The sequence below is a fragment of the Knufia obscura genome (genome assembly GCF_036327395.1).
Source record: "Knufia obscura strain CCFEE 5817 isolate CBS 148926 chromosome Unknown scaffold_7, whole genome shotgun sequence".
Lineage (NCBI taxonomy): Eukaryota > Fungi > Ascomycota > Eurotiomycetes > Chaetothyriales > Trichomeriaceae > Knufia > Knufia obscura.
The window spans coordinates 951,129-967,415 of NW_027042693.1; the positions used below are offsets into that span (position 1 = coordinate 951,129).

Genomic DNA, 16,287 nt, shown 5'->3' on the forward strand with positions numbered 1-16,287 from the left:
TGCTGCCTACCAATTATTGCTCATCGACCCTGCATTGAGGTGCTCGTGATAAGGCGATTTCACCGTGTCCCGTCCACTCCGTTATGTGTTTGTTGCCACAAGTATTCTTGCCATATCCCATCCGCGTTTGAGAACAAATTCACAGTCTGTTCTCGCACGTCGATGCTTTGGGAGCGGTGACGCAGCACTTCCCCAGTCTCTGATCTCGGCGATGACGACATGCTCATTATCGATTGCGATAACTGCTTTGCATAAGTGCCCCTGGTGTAGTATCCGTAGCTGCGGCGGCTCTCACACCTCAAAACAATCGTCTCTCCTTACGAGCGCGTGAAATACTTCACCACGACTGATTGAGCACTTCGATGCGGAATTGTGTAGTCAGCTGCGTCATGACCAAACCTGGCCGTCACTCGACGTGCGTGACCTGTTCTGCTCGCAGTAGCAACTTCAGCGTTATTGTGGCGTCCATCAGAGAGGGAGCTTGTAAGTGTGAACGGAAAGGGCTTGGAGGTGAATCGCGTATATTTCGCAACCATCAATCTAGTATCATGCCTGGGGACCCCATGTCCCGGACCGTATAGACAACTGGATGGATCATACGAAAGATGATCATTGGGGTACTTGAGCTACTACAGCAATGATACGGACCATCAAGGAGTTACCAATACCGTGAGCTCTTGAAGAACTAAGGCGTATTCGGCTCGGATTGAGTTGAGTATCTCTGTCCCCAACTACCGAGTAATAACGGAGCAATCATAGGTGCACCCGGTCGGCCTCTCAAGAAAAGCAATAATCAGGTTCACTTGCGATAGCGCCTGTACCACATGGTGCTTTATCAGTGCCGAATAAGATGCTCAGAATTCAGACATATGCCGCGCCAGAATGGCTCTCTGGAGAAGAGGAGTTATTATGTGACACCCTCTTGATTCCATTGTTGAGTCAGCCTGTGTGAGTAATATACTGAACCAGGAGAGAAATAACCTCGAAAGTCATGCTGCAGTGGCACCAGTACCCTGACTCCAATTCAATTGGTCGTGCTGGCAGAACCTGGGGTTCAAATGCTCCACTTTTCTGACTCTAGGCATCAATCCAGCTTCAACATTATGGTGGTCTTTTTCGACTCAGCCTGATCTCTTGTCTGCATAGGTTCTGGAGGCCATGAAGATAGCTTGCTCGAGTTCGACCATAGATCGTTCGAAGTCTCGCGTTGCCAGCTTCAAAAGACACTACCCTCACTAAAGAATCGAAACGTTGTCAACCCAGCTTGAGGAGTGATCACGCAGAGTGCAACTTCAACTCTTCAGTCACCTTTTTGTTAATAGATCCATCGCAGTCCTGATTGTATTAATTATCTCCTCTTGATCTCCCACTATGAACAATAGTGTGGCTGCTGTGCCCATTGCGGGCGTTGTCACCAGCGACGTGGACAACTACGACTGGACTGACCTTGCATCATTCAAATCAGCCAGAGAAGAGACACATGCGACTCCCCAGTCATCGGGAACAAGTCCAAAAACTCCTACTCCTACTCCTACTGGTGCTTCTACTGGTAAGCTCATCGTTCGCAAGAACCAACCTCAGCGAAAGCAAGACCGCTAACCAAGTCTACAGAGCCAAGATTCAAACGAGGCACCCAAGTTCCAGAGTCATTTGACGAGATTGGAATGAGACTTAGCAATGAGTTTTCACCAGTCGTCGAGAGATCCGCGGACACGCTGGTTTACTTTGGTGTGCCACCACCGACTCCTGGCCAAGACCCGTACGAATATGACTACACAGAACGACTTTTTAAGCGCCCTTATCTCATGAACAGTACCACCCTGCGAGCCGTTGGATCCTCCAAGTTCGAAAAATTTCTCGGTCCCATGTCTGCCAGAACGGAGCGGAAGTTGAAGAAACGAGAAGTTCACAAGTCTGTCATGCAGCCTGCTAATATTAAGTATTACCTTGATCTCAGTCCGATCACCGATGGTGACGAAGCTCTGGTTCAACTTACTGAATTAACGGTACCTCAGAGTGCTCTCAAGTGGCATCAGGTAGCAAAAACTCTAGGCATCCCAGCATCCCATGTTGGGGGCCGAGACGAGCTCAACGTCCCACCAAAACAGACCTACGCTCTCCAGGTACAAGAGGAGCCTTTCGAGGAGGAGAAGGAACTAAACAAGAGCAAGAAGCTTGTGAGAGGGGCCAGGGAAGAGGTGAAAGACGAGAGACGCGGCAGCGACATACAACCATCACACCCGGCACCAGCGGCCGAGCTTCCTCTCGAAGAAGAGTACTCTGCTTTGCGCCATCACACCGCAACTGCTCGACTGCTTCAAGCGCTGGCCGGCAATGACCCGAAGCTGAACTCCGCGGCTAAGGCATGGACTTTCTGTATGATTGCTAAATATTTCGATTGCGCACACAGCCCTACTGTCAGCCACTGGATTGTATCGTGGCTACTCGAAAGCGGTAACAGCCATTTCATTCAAAACAACCCAGAAGTGGCCTACAGAATGGCTATTGCCACAAAATCTACCTGGCTGATCAGATGCACGTTCGCTGTTCTAGTCGGTCAGCAGGCTATGATTGAAGGCATTAAGGATTTGCCTTCTAAGGAGAACGGACAAGTGAAGACCTTCCGAGCATCACATGCTGTGAGTTGTTTGGACGATGACGATATCAACCGTATCGACCATGCGGCCTCTGCATTGACCCGCAGAGTCAGAGATGTTCTCGATGAGATTGCAGTTTTCCCTGGTATTTGGAATGTCGAGGCATCTCCGAACAGCTCAATTTCCAAGCTCAATCGGTTCGACTTCGATGACAGCGAACAGCAGTCTCTGCTCCGAAAAATCAAAGACGAATTGAAGGATTACGCTCGTCGGATGATATACATGACCTTGAGTCCCGCTTACGATGTTGAAAGCGTCAAGGGCATCGGTCCCTTCAAAGGGTTTGGAGAATTTGGCATCTATACCGACATCCCGCAACCACTGAGATTGCTCACACAGCATTTTTGGAACATTTTGCGGCTGGACCAGTTTACCAGAGACTACACTGACACTCCCGAGAACCGTAGGATATGGGAACGAACTCAACACGAGCTCAAACAGCAGGGCATTATCACAGGCGCTGAAGTTCCCTACGTATCAAGGAACGTGCTGTTCGGAAGCTTGGACGAGTTGAACCAGTTTCTAGTCTCCCCAGCTGGCAAGTCGAAGCTTCAGCCGATGATCCATGTTCGACCAACCACACCTGAGGCATCTAATCCTACCAAGAAGTTGAAGATGTCCCAAGAAGCAACGATGCATGGCAGGAGTCCTTCTGGAGACATGACGACATTGGTGCACAAGATGAATGGCAGCTCCATCGAGTCTGAAGCCATTGCGCAAGAGTCCGACAGCGAATTTTCAGGTTCGTGGGAGAAGGCAGCTGAGAGTGTTGACGAAGACGAGGAATGGCAAGATGCTATGGAGGCTATACACGTATTTCCAGTGAAGTCTCTATCGATTCGTCAGAAGTCTATGGCTGCTGCACCTCAGCTAACCACCGACACCTCTGAACCAACCCCATTTGGCACAGACGAAAAGATTCACTATGCACGAACGGTTCAGACGATCGCGCCAGCCAGCACGGCGAGACCGGAGCTCAGTGACACGATGGCTAGCGGGGATCTTGTATCGCAACGTAACCTTTCGACGCTGTACTATGGTGACTCGGCCGAGGCCTCTGACGAAGCAGTGTCGCCTACTACGGTGCCCAAGCGTGAGCGTACACTCCAACCAAACGAATCTCCTTTCCTCAACGGTTTCAGCGACAAGTCTCTCCCCGACCGTGAAGCCGCTTCATTGAGGTTCTCCCAGAAGAGAATGAGCAAGTTGCACCCTGCAGATGACAATGCTAGGAGCATGGAGATTCAATCATCGATGCAACAGACAGGCCTTGTCGATCCCTTCACCTCAGCTGGACCACCACCCCCACCACCACGATCTTCTCCTCGACTTCAGCCTGAGCAGACGCGACCAGAGAACCGAACACCCGCACCGATCGACCCAAACCCAAGACCTATAACTCCGGCTGCCCTGCTCGACGATATCAGCAAAAATATCTACAATCGCCTTGCAACTCTCGTGACACCAGGTTATGTGCTCGATGAAACATGCAACCTGGACATCCCAAATGGCGAGATCAACACGCTCTTGTGTCTGAACGATAACGAGTGGAAATACCTCCCCTTGTGGGCTGGCGGTCTCGATGATGGCACTGGCGGTGTGTTCAACGATGGTGTCGAAGTTCCTGACGCGCCTGATGTTGAGGACGGCGGCTTCAGAGGTGGTGCTATGGGCATCATTCCAGGTGTCGGCAGTTCAATCGGCGGGAGCATGGATGGTGATGGGAGCGATTTTGAAGAAATTATGACCGAGGTTGGTGTGAGCACTGTTGGGAAGGCTAGTCGGATTGCCACGGATGGTACGGCGACCGAGACCGTGATCAGTATGGATGAGTAATGACTTCACACGGCGTTCACGGGATCAAGGTGTGGTATCTGGGTTGATGCGACCATGAGAGGAATGAATGAATGGTGATGTTGATGATGGATACAAGGCGTTGCGACTGCGGATGGATGGCGTGAACACTCAGAAAATGTACCGGCACAATAATGTGTACTGTTATGATGATTCTTCGAAAGATCTTCACATCACTGGTATCGAATGTGATACATCTACATGTGCACCTTTCTTCCAATCAATTATCTCGTGTAGACTGCTTTGCGCCTCCAGCATCTTCTACATCTTCGAAAGACCTTGAGAGTGGCTACTGATCTCGTCTGACCGAATCTGGCTAGCTTGTAATGTTCGCTTCCACCTGTCCAGGAGGATGGTGAACTGTACAGCTCCTGCCACCTGGTTTGCAAGGTCAAGCCTTAAGCTTCCTATCATACTCCCTGTCCCATTCCGCCTTAGCAGTGTTGCCAATACGTCGAAGCCATGGCGATGGTGGTCCGCAGGCCACAACACGCCTCGAATCAGCCGATTGATCTCATCGGCTATCCTAGACACTGCACAGCAAGATTGGGACAACACCAGGGATAGACCACCTACAAACCATATCTCGTCCTGTAACCTTTGTGGCAGGCATCATCCTCTCTGGCTTACTGATTATTGTTTCTATCGATCTGCAAAAGCAATACTGCCTGCCGTGTGTCTTCTCCGTGTCCGACTCCTGCCATCGGTCCTGCCATCGAGAAGTGACTGGTTCATGGGAGGCTAGACTCTGCAGGAGGTAGCTGCACCGTGAAGCTTATCCTTCTTCGATAGTCTCTGCGAGTATATGGCTAATAAGGTCTAGTAGAGGAGAGAGCTTATAGAAACATGAATCGTTCCGATGACACCTCAATTTTATTCTGTCAAATTGACGACCATAAGCTGTCAGTAGCTTGCTAGCTCCTTCCCCGACAACCTTTCCCTCCTATCGCTCATTGTCGCGATTATCGAAGCAACTTCGTAGCTGTCGTTGACTCAATGACGGTTCTTCTCGATTACTAACATCACGATTTCGATGGGGCTCGTACCCACGCTGAGTCGTTGACATACAGCCATCCCCAATCCTTCGTCTCCACAGCTATGACAAGAACAATCTACACCGCTCAACTGAGCTTGTCGAGCCCAAAAACGATAGCAACAGGGGACGTGACAATGGAATAGGCAAAGAACAAGGGCAACCATGAAAGAGGAAGATAAGAGATTGCAAAAAGGGTGACATATTAATTCATCGTCATCCCGTCATCGCTCGTCAAATTCTCAATGTCGGTAACGACTAACCCGAGCTTCACTAGCTGTTCATAATCTCATAAACTCTCCATCATATATGTCTCAACCATATAATATATCCATAATCCATTCCATATCCCGAGGCCAATCAAACCAACCCGCTCGCTAAACCTTAAATCAAAAGTCCACATCACTAACACCAACATCATCCTCATACCCAACTTCACTCCCCTCCACACTCCCCCCCGAATCCTCACTCAAAAATCCTCTCATATCCTCCATCTCCTGCGCACTCAGGAAATCTTCTTCTTCTTCCTCGCTCTCCTCCACCCTCGAGTTCGAAAGCGGCATCGCCGCAGCCGCACGCAACAAGTCGTCCATATCTCCGGATTCTGGTTCCGGCTCAGAGATCACACCCCGACACATCGGACACGTCGCTGGTGAGCGCGACTCCCGGCAGAACTGGATCCACTTGGCCATGCAGGCCTCGTGGAAGAGGCGGCGGCAGATGTCGCGGGTTAGACGCCAGTTGTCCTCGTCGGACTCGAGCGGAGACGAAAGGACGGTCTCGTAACAGATTGGACACGGGGCTTCCGTGTCTGCGTCTGTGTCTTGCTGAGTCTCACTCGGTGTTGACATATATGTCACTTCGAGGGAAGTGAAGGCTGTGTGAGGCTCCCATGTGAGCTGATTGAGCTGGGAGTGAAGCTGATTTGAGGTTCCTACAGCCTCAGCCCTGGACTTCTTGTTCGGCTGTTGTTCGTCCGAGTCATCGTTATCCTCACGCTGCCGCTTACGTGAAGCACTGGTTGGTGGTTGTGCTGTTATTGTTGTTCTTGTGGCGGCGAGGTGCTGCCACTGTGCTGTTGCGGTGGGTGAGGAGGGGAAGTATGCTGGTGAGGCGTCAGTGATTGTCTCGAGAGGTGAATCAGGCGGGGTGGGACCTACGGGTGGAGAGCTCTAGATGCTCGGAAGGCTTGTCTACGTCCATGATTGAGCAGCAGGTGCTTGTCGTAGATGTCTGAGGTTGAGATGAGGTGGAAGACATCTTGTTGTTAGGTGAGTTTGAGCCTAAACTGAGACAGATCTCTTCGAAAAGTTGCTCCTGAAGCCGCTGGGAAGTTGTTGTCGTAGCGTGGAGGTTGCTATTCTGCTAAGGAGCTTGGAGAAGTAACAAGCCTAGCCTTCGCCCAGGCGGATACTATAGCTATATTGCACTCGGCACGAGGCTATAATGTAACGTTATGAGCTGAAGCTGAGGGTGTAAATTTAGGATTGAGAGATGCAAAGGAACAGCAGCGAGCGCAGGAAGAGAATAAGACGAGAATTTTCCATCGTGGGCGATGCGCGATTTCAGATGTTGCAGGCAGCAGCATCATCTTTTGGGACAGTGTGAGACCTGTGAGGACCTGCACGGAGGATGATGTATGTATAGGAGGACGATAGGCTCTGACTTTGGTACGGCGCGAGGCATGGACCATGGTATGGTGCTGAGCAGGTTTTCGTCGGCCAATGGGAAAATAGGAAAGGAGTGATGCACGTGACCAAGAACCAAAAGGTACATGCCGATAGCGATGCAAAGATCGTGACTGTGAACGGAAGCTGATTGGGAGGCAGAGCTTTGTATGCTGCTGTCCGGTCGTTGAGAGGCGTCCGACTCGTATCCAGGCCATAAATCGAACCATTGCTGTTGCATACGGCAAGGCACGTAATGCTGAGTTGCAAAACGCAGGCAAATACATCGTCGTTGTTAGCGCTCGCCGTACTAAATTAAGCCCTCGTGATCGTCTCTGTCAAAGAAGTCGCCGTGGTAGTCGCGAGTAAAGTACCGGGTGCACCTCCCTCAACCTAGAACGCAGACGAGCAGAGAAGCTGGAAAAAGCCAAGACCTACAATTCTTTGAGGCCAACAACTTGACAGTGTTAACGCTCTGCCTTCCAGCTACTTTGTCCTTGGGTTACCACAGCAGCTGGTAAACAGTGGTAATTTTTGATCATCGGGAAAAAAAGCTGGACAGCGGCAGGGGTTGAACCTACGACCGTCAGGGGCCCGCAAGTTGCACCTCTTAGGTCTGATGCTCTGCCCTTGAGCTACACTGTCTAATTGTGGCACATCATTTTGTGTTTGGCAATATGTTGTCGAGGCTTGACAGGTCGGGTAAGGAGCATTGTGAGTCATGCCTGTGTTGGTGAGCTGCGGTTCTAGGCAGTCTGGTACTAATAGCGTACCTTGCAATGCTCAAGCCCGGAGGGTGACGTTTTCAAAGCCGTGCGATTGGCGATGTTGTCATGTATGCAAGGCCAAACAGCCTTGGAAGCGTAGATTATCCGGAAAGCGGGTGACAATATTGTCCACCCGGTGGTGACCACTTTTATCATCTGGATTGCCAAATTCTGTTGATTGTATCAATCTGGTGCCGTATATCGACATGGCCAATGTATCACAACTCTCATCGAGGGTACTGGAGGGGAGATATGGGGTATCTCCTTGTTTCCTGCAACTCGAGATGGCGTCTGTCGTCGGTGGCGAGCATAAGTTGGTGTTGAAAGTCGAGGTATCGAGCCTAATCTGGCAAAAGGTCGAGAGCATCTAAGACGTCAAGTTCGACCATAAAGGGCGTCAACAGCATAAAAGAATCAGCAGCATGTACTTGCATGCGCTCTGCTCATTCTTAGTCTCGATTTTCATGCTAGCCAAGTCACCACAGACGCTGGATCGACTGATGGAGACACGTCGAGGGGGATGTTGCAAATGATATTGCGTGTCAACGCTGTAGATATTGAACAGGATTGCACAAGGTGACTGGCCGCAAAACGCATCGCACTCCGCATCGCACTCCGCACCTGAAGACGTCGTCGTGCCAGAGATTGGTGTTGTCGTGGGTATTTCAGCCAGAAAAGTCGGCGTATCGAAACGCAGTCGACAAATAGGTTTATGAGGGCGTCGCGCTTTTCATGAACAGCAAGTTTCGTAACCAGTCAGTGCCACTGCATTCTCCTTCTCGAGCTCAAACTCATTATCAAACGTGGCCATTGTCGTACTGTCAATTTGTTCATACGCCCTGCCCATCATCTCGTCCCCACAACTTCACAGTTCTGTCGTGCCCACTGCTGGCTATCCACTTCGAGTCCTGACTGACATCAACACTCAACACGTTACCTGAATGGCCACTTAGCTGCTTCGCTAAAGACCAATCATCCGCCGAAAAGATGTTCACATTCTTGTCAAAACCGCTGGAAACGAAAAACGTTCCTGCTTTCCGTGGTTGAACGTCGTTCTTAACCCCATTCTCCATGCTCACGTCCAGGCTGGTAGTCGTATCACCGTCCATGCCTTTAAACCATCTGAGGTCTGAGACATTGCCATTGTGCGCTCCAATACCCCCAAGATTTCGCACTGCTCGAAGGTCCCAGCACTTCACCCAGCCATCACCTGAACCCGATAACACTCGATAGCCATCAATACCCCAATCAAGGCTGTAGATTTCTCTGATGTGACCTTCAAGGATCATGACTGTTCTGCCTGATCGAAGATCCCAGATTCGACCTATGCTGTCGAATCCACCACTAGCAAGTAACGAGCCGTCGGTGTTAAAGCTGACAGTATACACCTGCCGCGAATGACCTTCTTGGAGCACCAGTTCTGTTGTAGTCTCAACATCCCATAACCGCCATGTAGTGTCGAAGGACGCTGATGCTAGGTACTTACCTGATGGGTGGAATTCAACTCGACACACCCGGTCGCTGTGGCCTTGTAGTGTTGATATGGGCGTGTCTTGAGTAAGCGACCACAGATGAATATCGCTTGCACCGCCTTGTCCTCCGCCACCTGATACTAGGTTGAGAGTACTGTCGGAGACTCCGGACTCAGGTAATGTTGCTCCTGGGAACCATGATATACCACCTACTATGCCAGTATGACCCCGAAGTGTTGCTTTCTCCTCTAGGTTTGGTACTGAGAGCAGTTTTATACCTCCGCTCCAGTTACCTGCCGCTATGGTTTCTCCATCAGGCGCGAACCGGGTTATGCTGACCGGTCTGTCGCCAGCAATTTGTGTTCCAAAGAGCTCGAATCCTGCTAATTTCTCCTTGATTTCTTTTCTGTGCTTGATATGCGTGCGGAGGGGTATCGAAGACTCTTCTTTCTGCCTTGCGACCCTGGCCTTTGCTCTGGGCAGAGAGTATCTTGCGATGTCTTGTCGAGCTTTGAGCAGTTCTTGGAGGCCTTCGGTGTAAAACTCTTCTTCTTGGTCCTGTGGCTCATCTGCTTCACCCATCTGGATATCCTGTGACATACCATCTTCTCCTTCTGCCTCTGCTAACATGAGCTCTCGCAACCGGTCTCTCCGATCTGCGGGGCCTTCACCAAAGAGTGTGATGGGCTCACCCATCTCCCGGAGCCTGGCTCGTACCTTGCCATCGTCGGTGGGTACTGCTATTTGGACAGCTCTTCGTTTGCGGTCGAACTGCGACAAGAGCGCGGAAGCTCTTTCAGGTGCTGCACCTCCAGCCCCGGTGGGTAGGTCATAGTTGCGATCGATTGCTGCCGTCGAATTAGTGGTGTATGCCTGCCGTCTTCTAGAGACACTCACGCAAGTCGGCCAAGCTGATACCTTGTTCCGAATCCTATACTCATCCATACCCGTCAGCGACGTGTCTTCGAGAGCAGGATGCCTTGATCTTGATTCAGCGCGTGAATAAGCGTTCGCAAGGTATAGTTGGAGGCGGTTGCTTACCTCGTTGGCTTCCTCCACAAAGGCTTGTCTCGCTGGATGTCGTTGCATATCGATACCTCAAGCCACTCCTGGCTGGGTCTCGGCAGTGGGCTATCGCGGGTGTTAGTGGTGCTGTACTGTTTAGATTCGCGCAGCATCAATATCGAGCGGAGCGGAAAACATTCAGGCTGCAAGGCCCAAACAGACGCTCCGCTGCTCACGTGACTGCGGATCAAACTGCGCCCTTCGAAGGAAGTCGCGTCACGTTTCCTTCACTTCGCTGCTTCCACTGTTGTATGCCCGAATCTCTTGACGCCTTCTTCCTGCACGAACCCGCATCTCGCGCCTCATTCCTTCGGCCCATCAGCAAGCATTCTTTTCGACATATTGGCGAGTACCCAGTACCCAGCATTGCAGTGGCCAGCGACTTCCATGTGCGCTGTCGACCAGGATATCTCAACCTTACCTCTCAACTGCTTTGCCCCATCTTCGTAGAAGTGCAACGTATTGTATCCGTCTTGCTGTCCACCTAGCCTTCTGAGGGATGGCCACCCCTGCGCAGCCAGTCAGTGACATGCTTCCTAAGCTTGAGCAAGTCCGGCAAGCATGTCTCGCAGATTCAAGCCAGTACGTTCAGGTTGTGCCTGGTATTGTGCCGATTCTGCAGGGTGCACAGGCTGTCGACGTGCGAAGATGGGGAGCAGACTTTATTGCAGAGGCATTTGCGACACCAGCGTTGCAAGGCCACCAAAAGGAACAATTGATCTCCGACACGGTAATGTCACTGCTCAGAGGCATGCTTGAGAATCCCAACGAGGACACAGCAGTGGTCAAGAGCGCAGTACAAGCCAGCGCAAGCATATATCCATATGTTTTCAGAAGAGTGTATGTAGATTCTATGCATGGAAACACGAGCAATTCTGATATTGTGGTACAGCATCTCGCATCCTGATCTTGCTTTGGTATGGCGTGACATGACTACCATCAAGATCAACATTTTACAGAGGATAGACTCATCCGCTCTTGCAACCCGTGTGTGCTGCATCAAATTCTTGCAGAAAGTTGTTCAGGTCCAAACACCGGGTGTCATATCGGATCCAAGGGTGAGTCCTTGTTCAGTGCCAAAGCATGATAAAGAGCTAACACGGCTCACAGAGACCTGAGCACAACGAGACGTCCATCGCCTTGGTTCCACGCAATCATCCCCTGCTTCCTCTGGCCAACTTGGAGGCTGAAACATCCGGTATCCTCGATCGACTGCTCAGCGTGATTCAAGAGAACTCGACCGATCCGCTACTTGTCGACCCTACCATGAATTGTCTGGCAGTGCTGATCAAGATGCGCCCTCCTATCCAGGCTAAGATTCTGCAAACTATCCTCAACTACAACCCTCTCCGAGCAGCCAGCGGACCAATGACAACCCGGTTGATTGTTGTCATCAAGTCATTGCAACGGACGACCAGAGCTCTTCTACGATATGTGCTCCGCATCTTCCCCCAGCATCCTCTGGCGGAGAAAATAGATACCTACCTTCGACGGCTGCAAAGCTCGACCACAACTGTCTTCACCCAAGCACAATCACTCAAGCGACCAGCCGAATCTGCAGACGGCTTCGATGACGCAAAAAGACAGAAGCTTGAACCTGTCAGGAAGTTTGCACCTATGCCACCCCCACCAAACACATACGCTCAGCTATTTACTCTGATAGACAACCAGGAATTTCAACAATTTGATGTCAAAATTCTACCCGAGGAAGTTGTATGTCTGATATCCAGCGCCTTAATGCAACATATCGACTCCAAATCCTTGGATGAAGCTATAGAAGAGGTACAACAGAGATTTCAGAGGATACAGGATGCCGCCAAGCCCGTGAATGCAGGGGAAGAAGACGACGATTACGATCCCGAAGCTTTATCCGGTGCTGAGGCTGCTGCACAATCAGCGCAAACAGGAGAACTGCTACCACAGCCAGCATTAGACCTTGGCCCATTCGAGTTACCAAAGCCACTACCACTTTCAGAGTCTGAGCTTGCAATGTTGTCTGAGCAGACCATCTCCCATGTTTTCGAGACAGCACTGTCATCAGAGAAGAATCCGAGTCTTTCAAGGCAGAAGCTTGGCATCAATCGGCTAGCGGGTAGCACAAATGACAGGGACTCATGGCTGACTGTCATGATAAGACTGGCTACTCGTGCGCCCGCTGGTCTAGATTTGGTGGTAGATGTGCAGCTCAACGGCGATACCGAATTGATCAAGCCCGAGACAGAACTTTCAACAACAATGCAAGGCGCACACGTCCCGAACCGAATACGCCGACTCCTCTTCGACTATGTTCTCGACGACTGGAAACATCGCCTTTCTCTCGGCATCACGTGGCTTACAGAAGAATGGTACGCGGACAAAGTCCAAGTTGCTGGCACAACGAATAGTGACGCGCCGACCACGAAAGCGAGTAACGCTACACCGAACTACGACTACTGGTCCACACAACTTTTCGAGACTCTCGTGCCGCGCTTCGACAAGGATGACTTTAGGCTACTAATCCGCTTTCTCGCCGAATTACCTTCACTCAACAGAAATATTCTCGCTCAGGTCAAAACGCTGACGCGGGACCCTGCAACTGTCGACATCTGCAAGAAGGCGATGCAGTACCTGTACCTCATGAGACCGCCTGTGAGGGAGCTGGTCGTTGACACTATGGAGGAGATATGGCAGGAGGGCGATAGTGAAGTGAAGAGCACGATGGGCCAGTTATTGACGAAATGGAGGCCTGGTTTTGTCGAGCGCGCGGTCGAGCAGACGAAGCAGGAGGCTGAGGATACAAGGACGTTTCCGAATGGAGTTAAGGATGAGGACGTGGAGCCTGCGGCATCGAATCAAGCAGTGGCGTGAAAGCGTCGATCCATGAGTGCGTTAAGACATTCAAGCACAAGTGTCACAAGTTAGCCACAAGGCCGACTTGACGTCTCAATGCCATTCTGCCACGTTTTGGTTTGCGTTGACAGCCGCACTCAATACCCGAGCCACGAGCAAGCAACCACGCCGTAGGCTCTCGTGGTGTGCGTAGACGCGTTGCGATCGCACAAGTGATCGATAGCTATCATCGTGCTCAGGCGCCATCAACAATTCGCAAGCTTCGCGCCAGTCGACCTGCGTTCCGAGATGGCATTGAGACCCCATGCATTAATGCCTGTTGACGTGTCATATTGTTATGAGGGGTGTCGTCGTATCGAAACTTATTTACATCCTGCCCACCGCCTGCATGCTTGGACAGACTCCTTGGCGGTAAGAATGTCAGAGACAGTGTGAAGGTCATCACTCTTGATTCATAGATCGTCGCAATGCCATCCTCTTTTATGAGACAAGAGAAGGATTCATCGAAGCTTGAACTAGGACTTTCAAGTTACTAGGCGCTCCCGCGGCTCGGGCCATGCCCACTAGCGCTCAAAGGTACTGGCTCCTAAGGCTACGTCAGGTTCAGTTCGGTCGAGCTGGCTGTACGGTATTGCATGACAACGGCGTGGAATTCCTCCTTTGCAGTGGTTTCGACGATGGCTCTAGTGAGGGAAGCATTTCAACATTGACCACAGCAGATCATGTTAGCGCAGTGAGCGCAATGATCCGTGCCAATTGGTCCACTATGCCAAATGGTTCTAACTACCTTTACCTCACGCACGCTCCAGACACCAACCCCTCCTTAGCCACACGAGAACGTACCACTTTCATCATCAATGATTCCCAATAGTTGCTATTGCCCTTGACTCTGCCACTTCTTCTGATTACGCCGACCAGCAGACTTGACTAGTTGTATACGGCCGTGGTACTGACGTGAATTTGCTCACAGTTCAGAAGTTCAGTTATACTTTGCTGCTATTTGACCGATTTTAGCTGCGACAATTACTCGATGATTGGTTCGCTCTTCGATGACTGCCTTTGACTGGTCAAAGGCTGAATGATAGCAGCTGCATCTCTGAAAGATGTAGCAGGTCGGCAACATACCCACCTCGAAGCCTGCGACCAACTGAGCTCAGCGCAAATCGAAGTAGAGTCGAAAGAGAAAACGCATGCTACTGTCGCGACTGTCTGGCTCCTCGAATTCGTGTCCTAGCCCGTGGCGCTTGTGACTCTTCCTTGTTATCAAACGGCAAATATGAACTGCATCAGCAGGCGCTCTTTCGACATATGCAACCAAAGGCAGCCTCGGTCACTGACCATCGCCGACGAATTCCCAATTGGATTGTAGAATACCCTCTCAATTTTGCTCTCGTCACTCATGCTGTCACAGCTACTGGCTGCGGGTTATCGTCCTTCTTCTCAGGTAGATCACTGATATCGAAGATGACCCGGATTTGCAGACTGCAGCTCGGACAGACAGCGATCTCGTGTCCGTCTCGAAGGTCGTCGATGTTGATCTCGAATCTGTCGCCACAAGGACATGGGTAGTGGTAGATTTGGAGGGTCTGGTCAAAGGTCATGTCTTCGATTTCGATCTCGTCGTAAATATCGCCTTCTTCTGCCATCTTAGCAACAACAGTCTGAAGAGTTGTCAGACACTAGTGTCAAGACATGACCAAGGACGATGACTTGCAAAACGATTTCAATATCCGTCCATCCTATGAAGCCGAGGTTGAGCCGCTAGTGGCACAGCCACGTGGCGGAAGCGGCTTAGGCCTTCCTCTTCCGAACCCTTTGAAAGAAGCATGTGCCCTGAGCAGGATTGCGACGGCATCATACGAGTACCACATTGGCAGACGTACTTAGGTTAACTAAGCCCCACAGTCCATTTCACACGAGAGAAGCAACGTCCCGCTGTACTCACAATGCATTGAGGCCCTTGCGCCTGTTCATTACCAGAGGCTTCAATTCTGATATCTGGAACATTCAACATGTCGGAATATCTGAATCTCGAAAAGCAGCTGCGCTTCGTGAGCCTCATCCGATCCCTCTTGTTAGCACGCACTAATTCTCTGTAGTATGGCGCATACCATGCCAACCCAGTCAACGTCGTCATCCACATAACATGCGTCCCGGTTATACTCCTCACAGTCTTCGCATTGGGCACAAACACAGGCTCTCTAATACCGCTGCCGGAATGGGCAACTATCCCCCACCTGGAGCCGAATTTTGGAACGATTCTATGCCTCACCTATTGCGCCCTCTATGTCCTTCTTGAGCCAGTTGCGGGAACTTGTCTGTCCGTTCTACTTCTTCTTGGAACGGCAGCGGGTGATTACTTGGTTGGAAAATATGGCATGACGGCGAACAAATGGGCAATTGGAGCACACGTTTTCTCGTGGATAGCTCAATTCGTGGGACATGGAAAGTTTGAAGGAAGGGCCCCAGCACTGTTGGACAACCTGTTCCAAGCCTTCTTCCTGGCGCCACTTTTCGTCTGGCTTGAAACACTGTTTGCGTTGGGCTATAGACCGGAACTACAGGCAAGAGTCGATAAATTGGTTCAGCAGGATGTCGCCAAATTCAGAGCTGAGAGGGATGCTAAGAAGTTGAACGGCAGTGCTAACGGGCATGCAAAGAGCTCGTAGATGGGCCCAGCGAAGATGCGGTTCGAAAGTACTTGGGAATAGCTTCCAATGTCAATAGTGCAGCCGCTGAAATGAGCTGGCGCAAGAGGCATATTAAGGCATTCTCATTGCAGACAGATTGGTGTCTTGTGACGGTTGGGTCTATAACATCAGGGTTCGCTGCAAGAGAGACACCACCAAGGATACGGAGGTACTTATGTGCGATGGATGAGCTACCGATACGGATGAGGCGTGCTTACAGTGACTGTCAAGAACTGCGAGGAGAAGCGCCGTT

General features: G+C 50.9%; 6 protein-coding genes and 1 non-coding gene across 7 annotated transcripts; 3 read left to right on the plus strand and 4 right to left on the minus strand.

Annotated features, from left to right (window-relative positions):
• Positions 1-1,371: 1,371 nt before the first annotated feature.
• On the plus strand, positions 1,372-4,493 carry PMZ80_006540 (uncharacterized protein; the record flags this gene model as incomplete). Its single annotated transcript, XM_064874953.1, has 2 exons — positions 1,372-1,549; positions 1,612-4,493. The coding sequence occupies 2 exons, from the start codon at positions 1,372-1,374 to the stop codon at positions 4,491-4,493; spliced, it is 3,060 nt and encodes a 1,019-aa protein (XP_064729353.1).
• Positions 4,494-5,933: 1,440 nt separating this feature from the next.
• On the minus strand, positions 5,934-6,747 carry PMZ80_006541 (uncharacterized protein; the record flags this gene model as incomplete). Its single annotated transcript, XM_064874954.1, has 2 exons — positions 5,934-6,649; positions 6,705-6,747. 2 exons carry the CDS (start codon positions 6,745-6,747, stop codon positions 5,934-5,936), a joined length of 759 nt encoding a protein of 252 aa, XP_064729354.1.
• A 1,020-nt stretch (positions 6,748-7,767) lies between these two features.
• PMZ80_006542 lies at positions 7,768-7,856 on the minus strand. Its single transcript has one exon. It is a non-coding gene; the product is annotated as a tRNA-Leu (tRNA).
• Positions 7,857-8,808: 952 nt separating this feature from the next.
• PMZ80_006543 (uncharacterized protein) lies at positions 8,809-10,539 on the minus strand (the record flags this gene model as incomplete). The annotated part of the gene is made up of 1 exon (XM_064874955.1): positions 8,809-10,539. The coding sequence occupies one exon, from the start codon at positions 10,537-10,539 to the stop codon at positions 8,809-8,811; it is 1,731 nt and encodes a 576-aa protein (XP_064729355.1).
• A 475-nt stretch (positions 10,540-11,014) lies between these two features.
• On the plus strand, positions 11,015-13,362 carry PMZ80_006544 (uncharacterized protein; the record flags this gene model as incomplete). Its single annotated transcript, XM_064874956.1, has 3 exons — positions 11,015-11,355; positions 11,408-11,573; positions 11,626-13,362. The coding sequence occupies 3 exons, from the start codon at positions 11,015-11,017 to the stop codon at positions 13,360-13,362; spliced, it is 2,244 nt and encodes a 747-aa protein (XP_064729356.1).
• Positions 13,363-14,741: 1,379 nt separating this feature from the next.
• DPH3 (Diphthamide biosynthesis protein 3) lies at positions 14,742-14,990 on the minus strand (the record flags this gene model as incomplete). The annotated part of the gene is made up of 1 exon (XM_064874957.1): positions 14,742-14,990. One exon carries the CDS (start codon positions 14,988-14,990, stop codon positions 14,742-14,744), a length of 249 nt encoding a protein of 82 aa, XP_064729357.1.
• A 366-nt stretch (positions 14,991-15,356) lies between these two features.
• On the plus strand, positions 15,357-16,013 carry PMZ80_006546 (uncharacterized protein; the record flags this gene model as incomplete). Its single annotated transcript, XM_064874958.1, has 2 exons — positions 15,357-15,395; positions 15,444-16,013. The coding sequence occupies 2 exons, from the start codon at positions 15,357-15,359 to the stop codon at positions 16,011-16,013; spliced, it is 609 nt and encodes a 202-aa protein (XP_064729358.1).
• Positions 16,014-16,287: the final 274 nt, after the last annotated feature.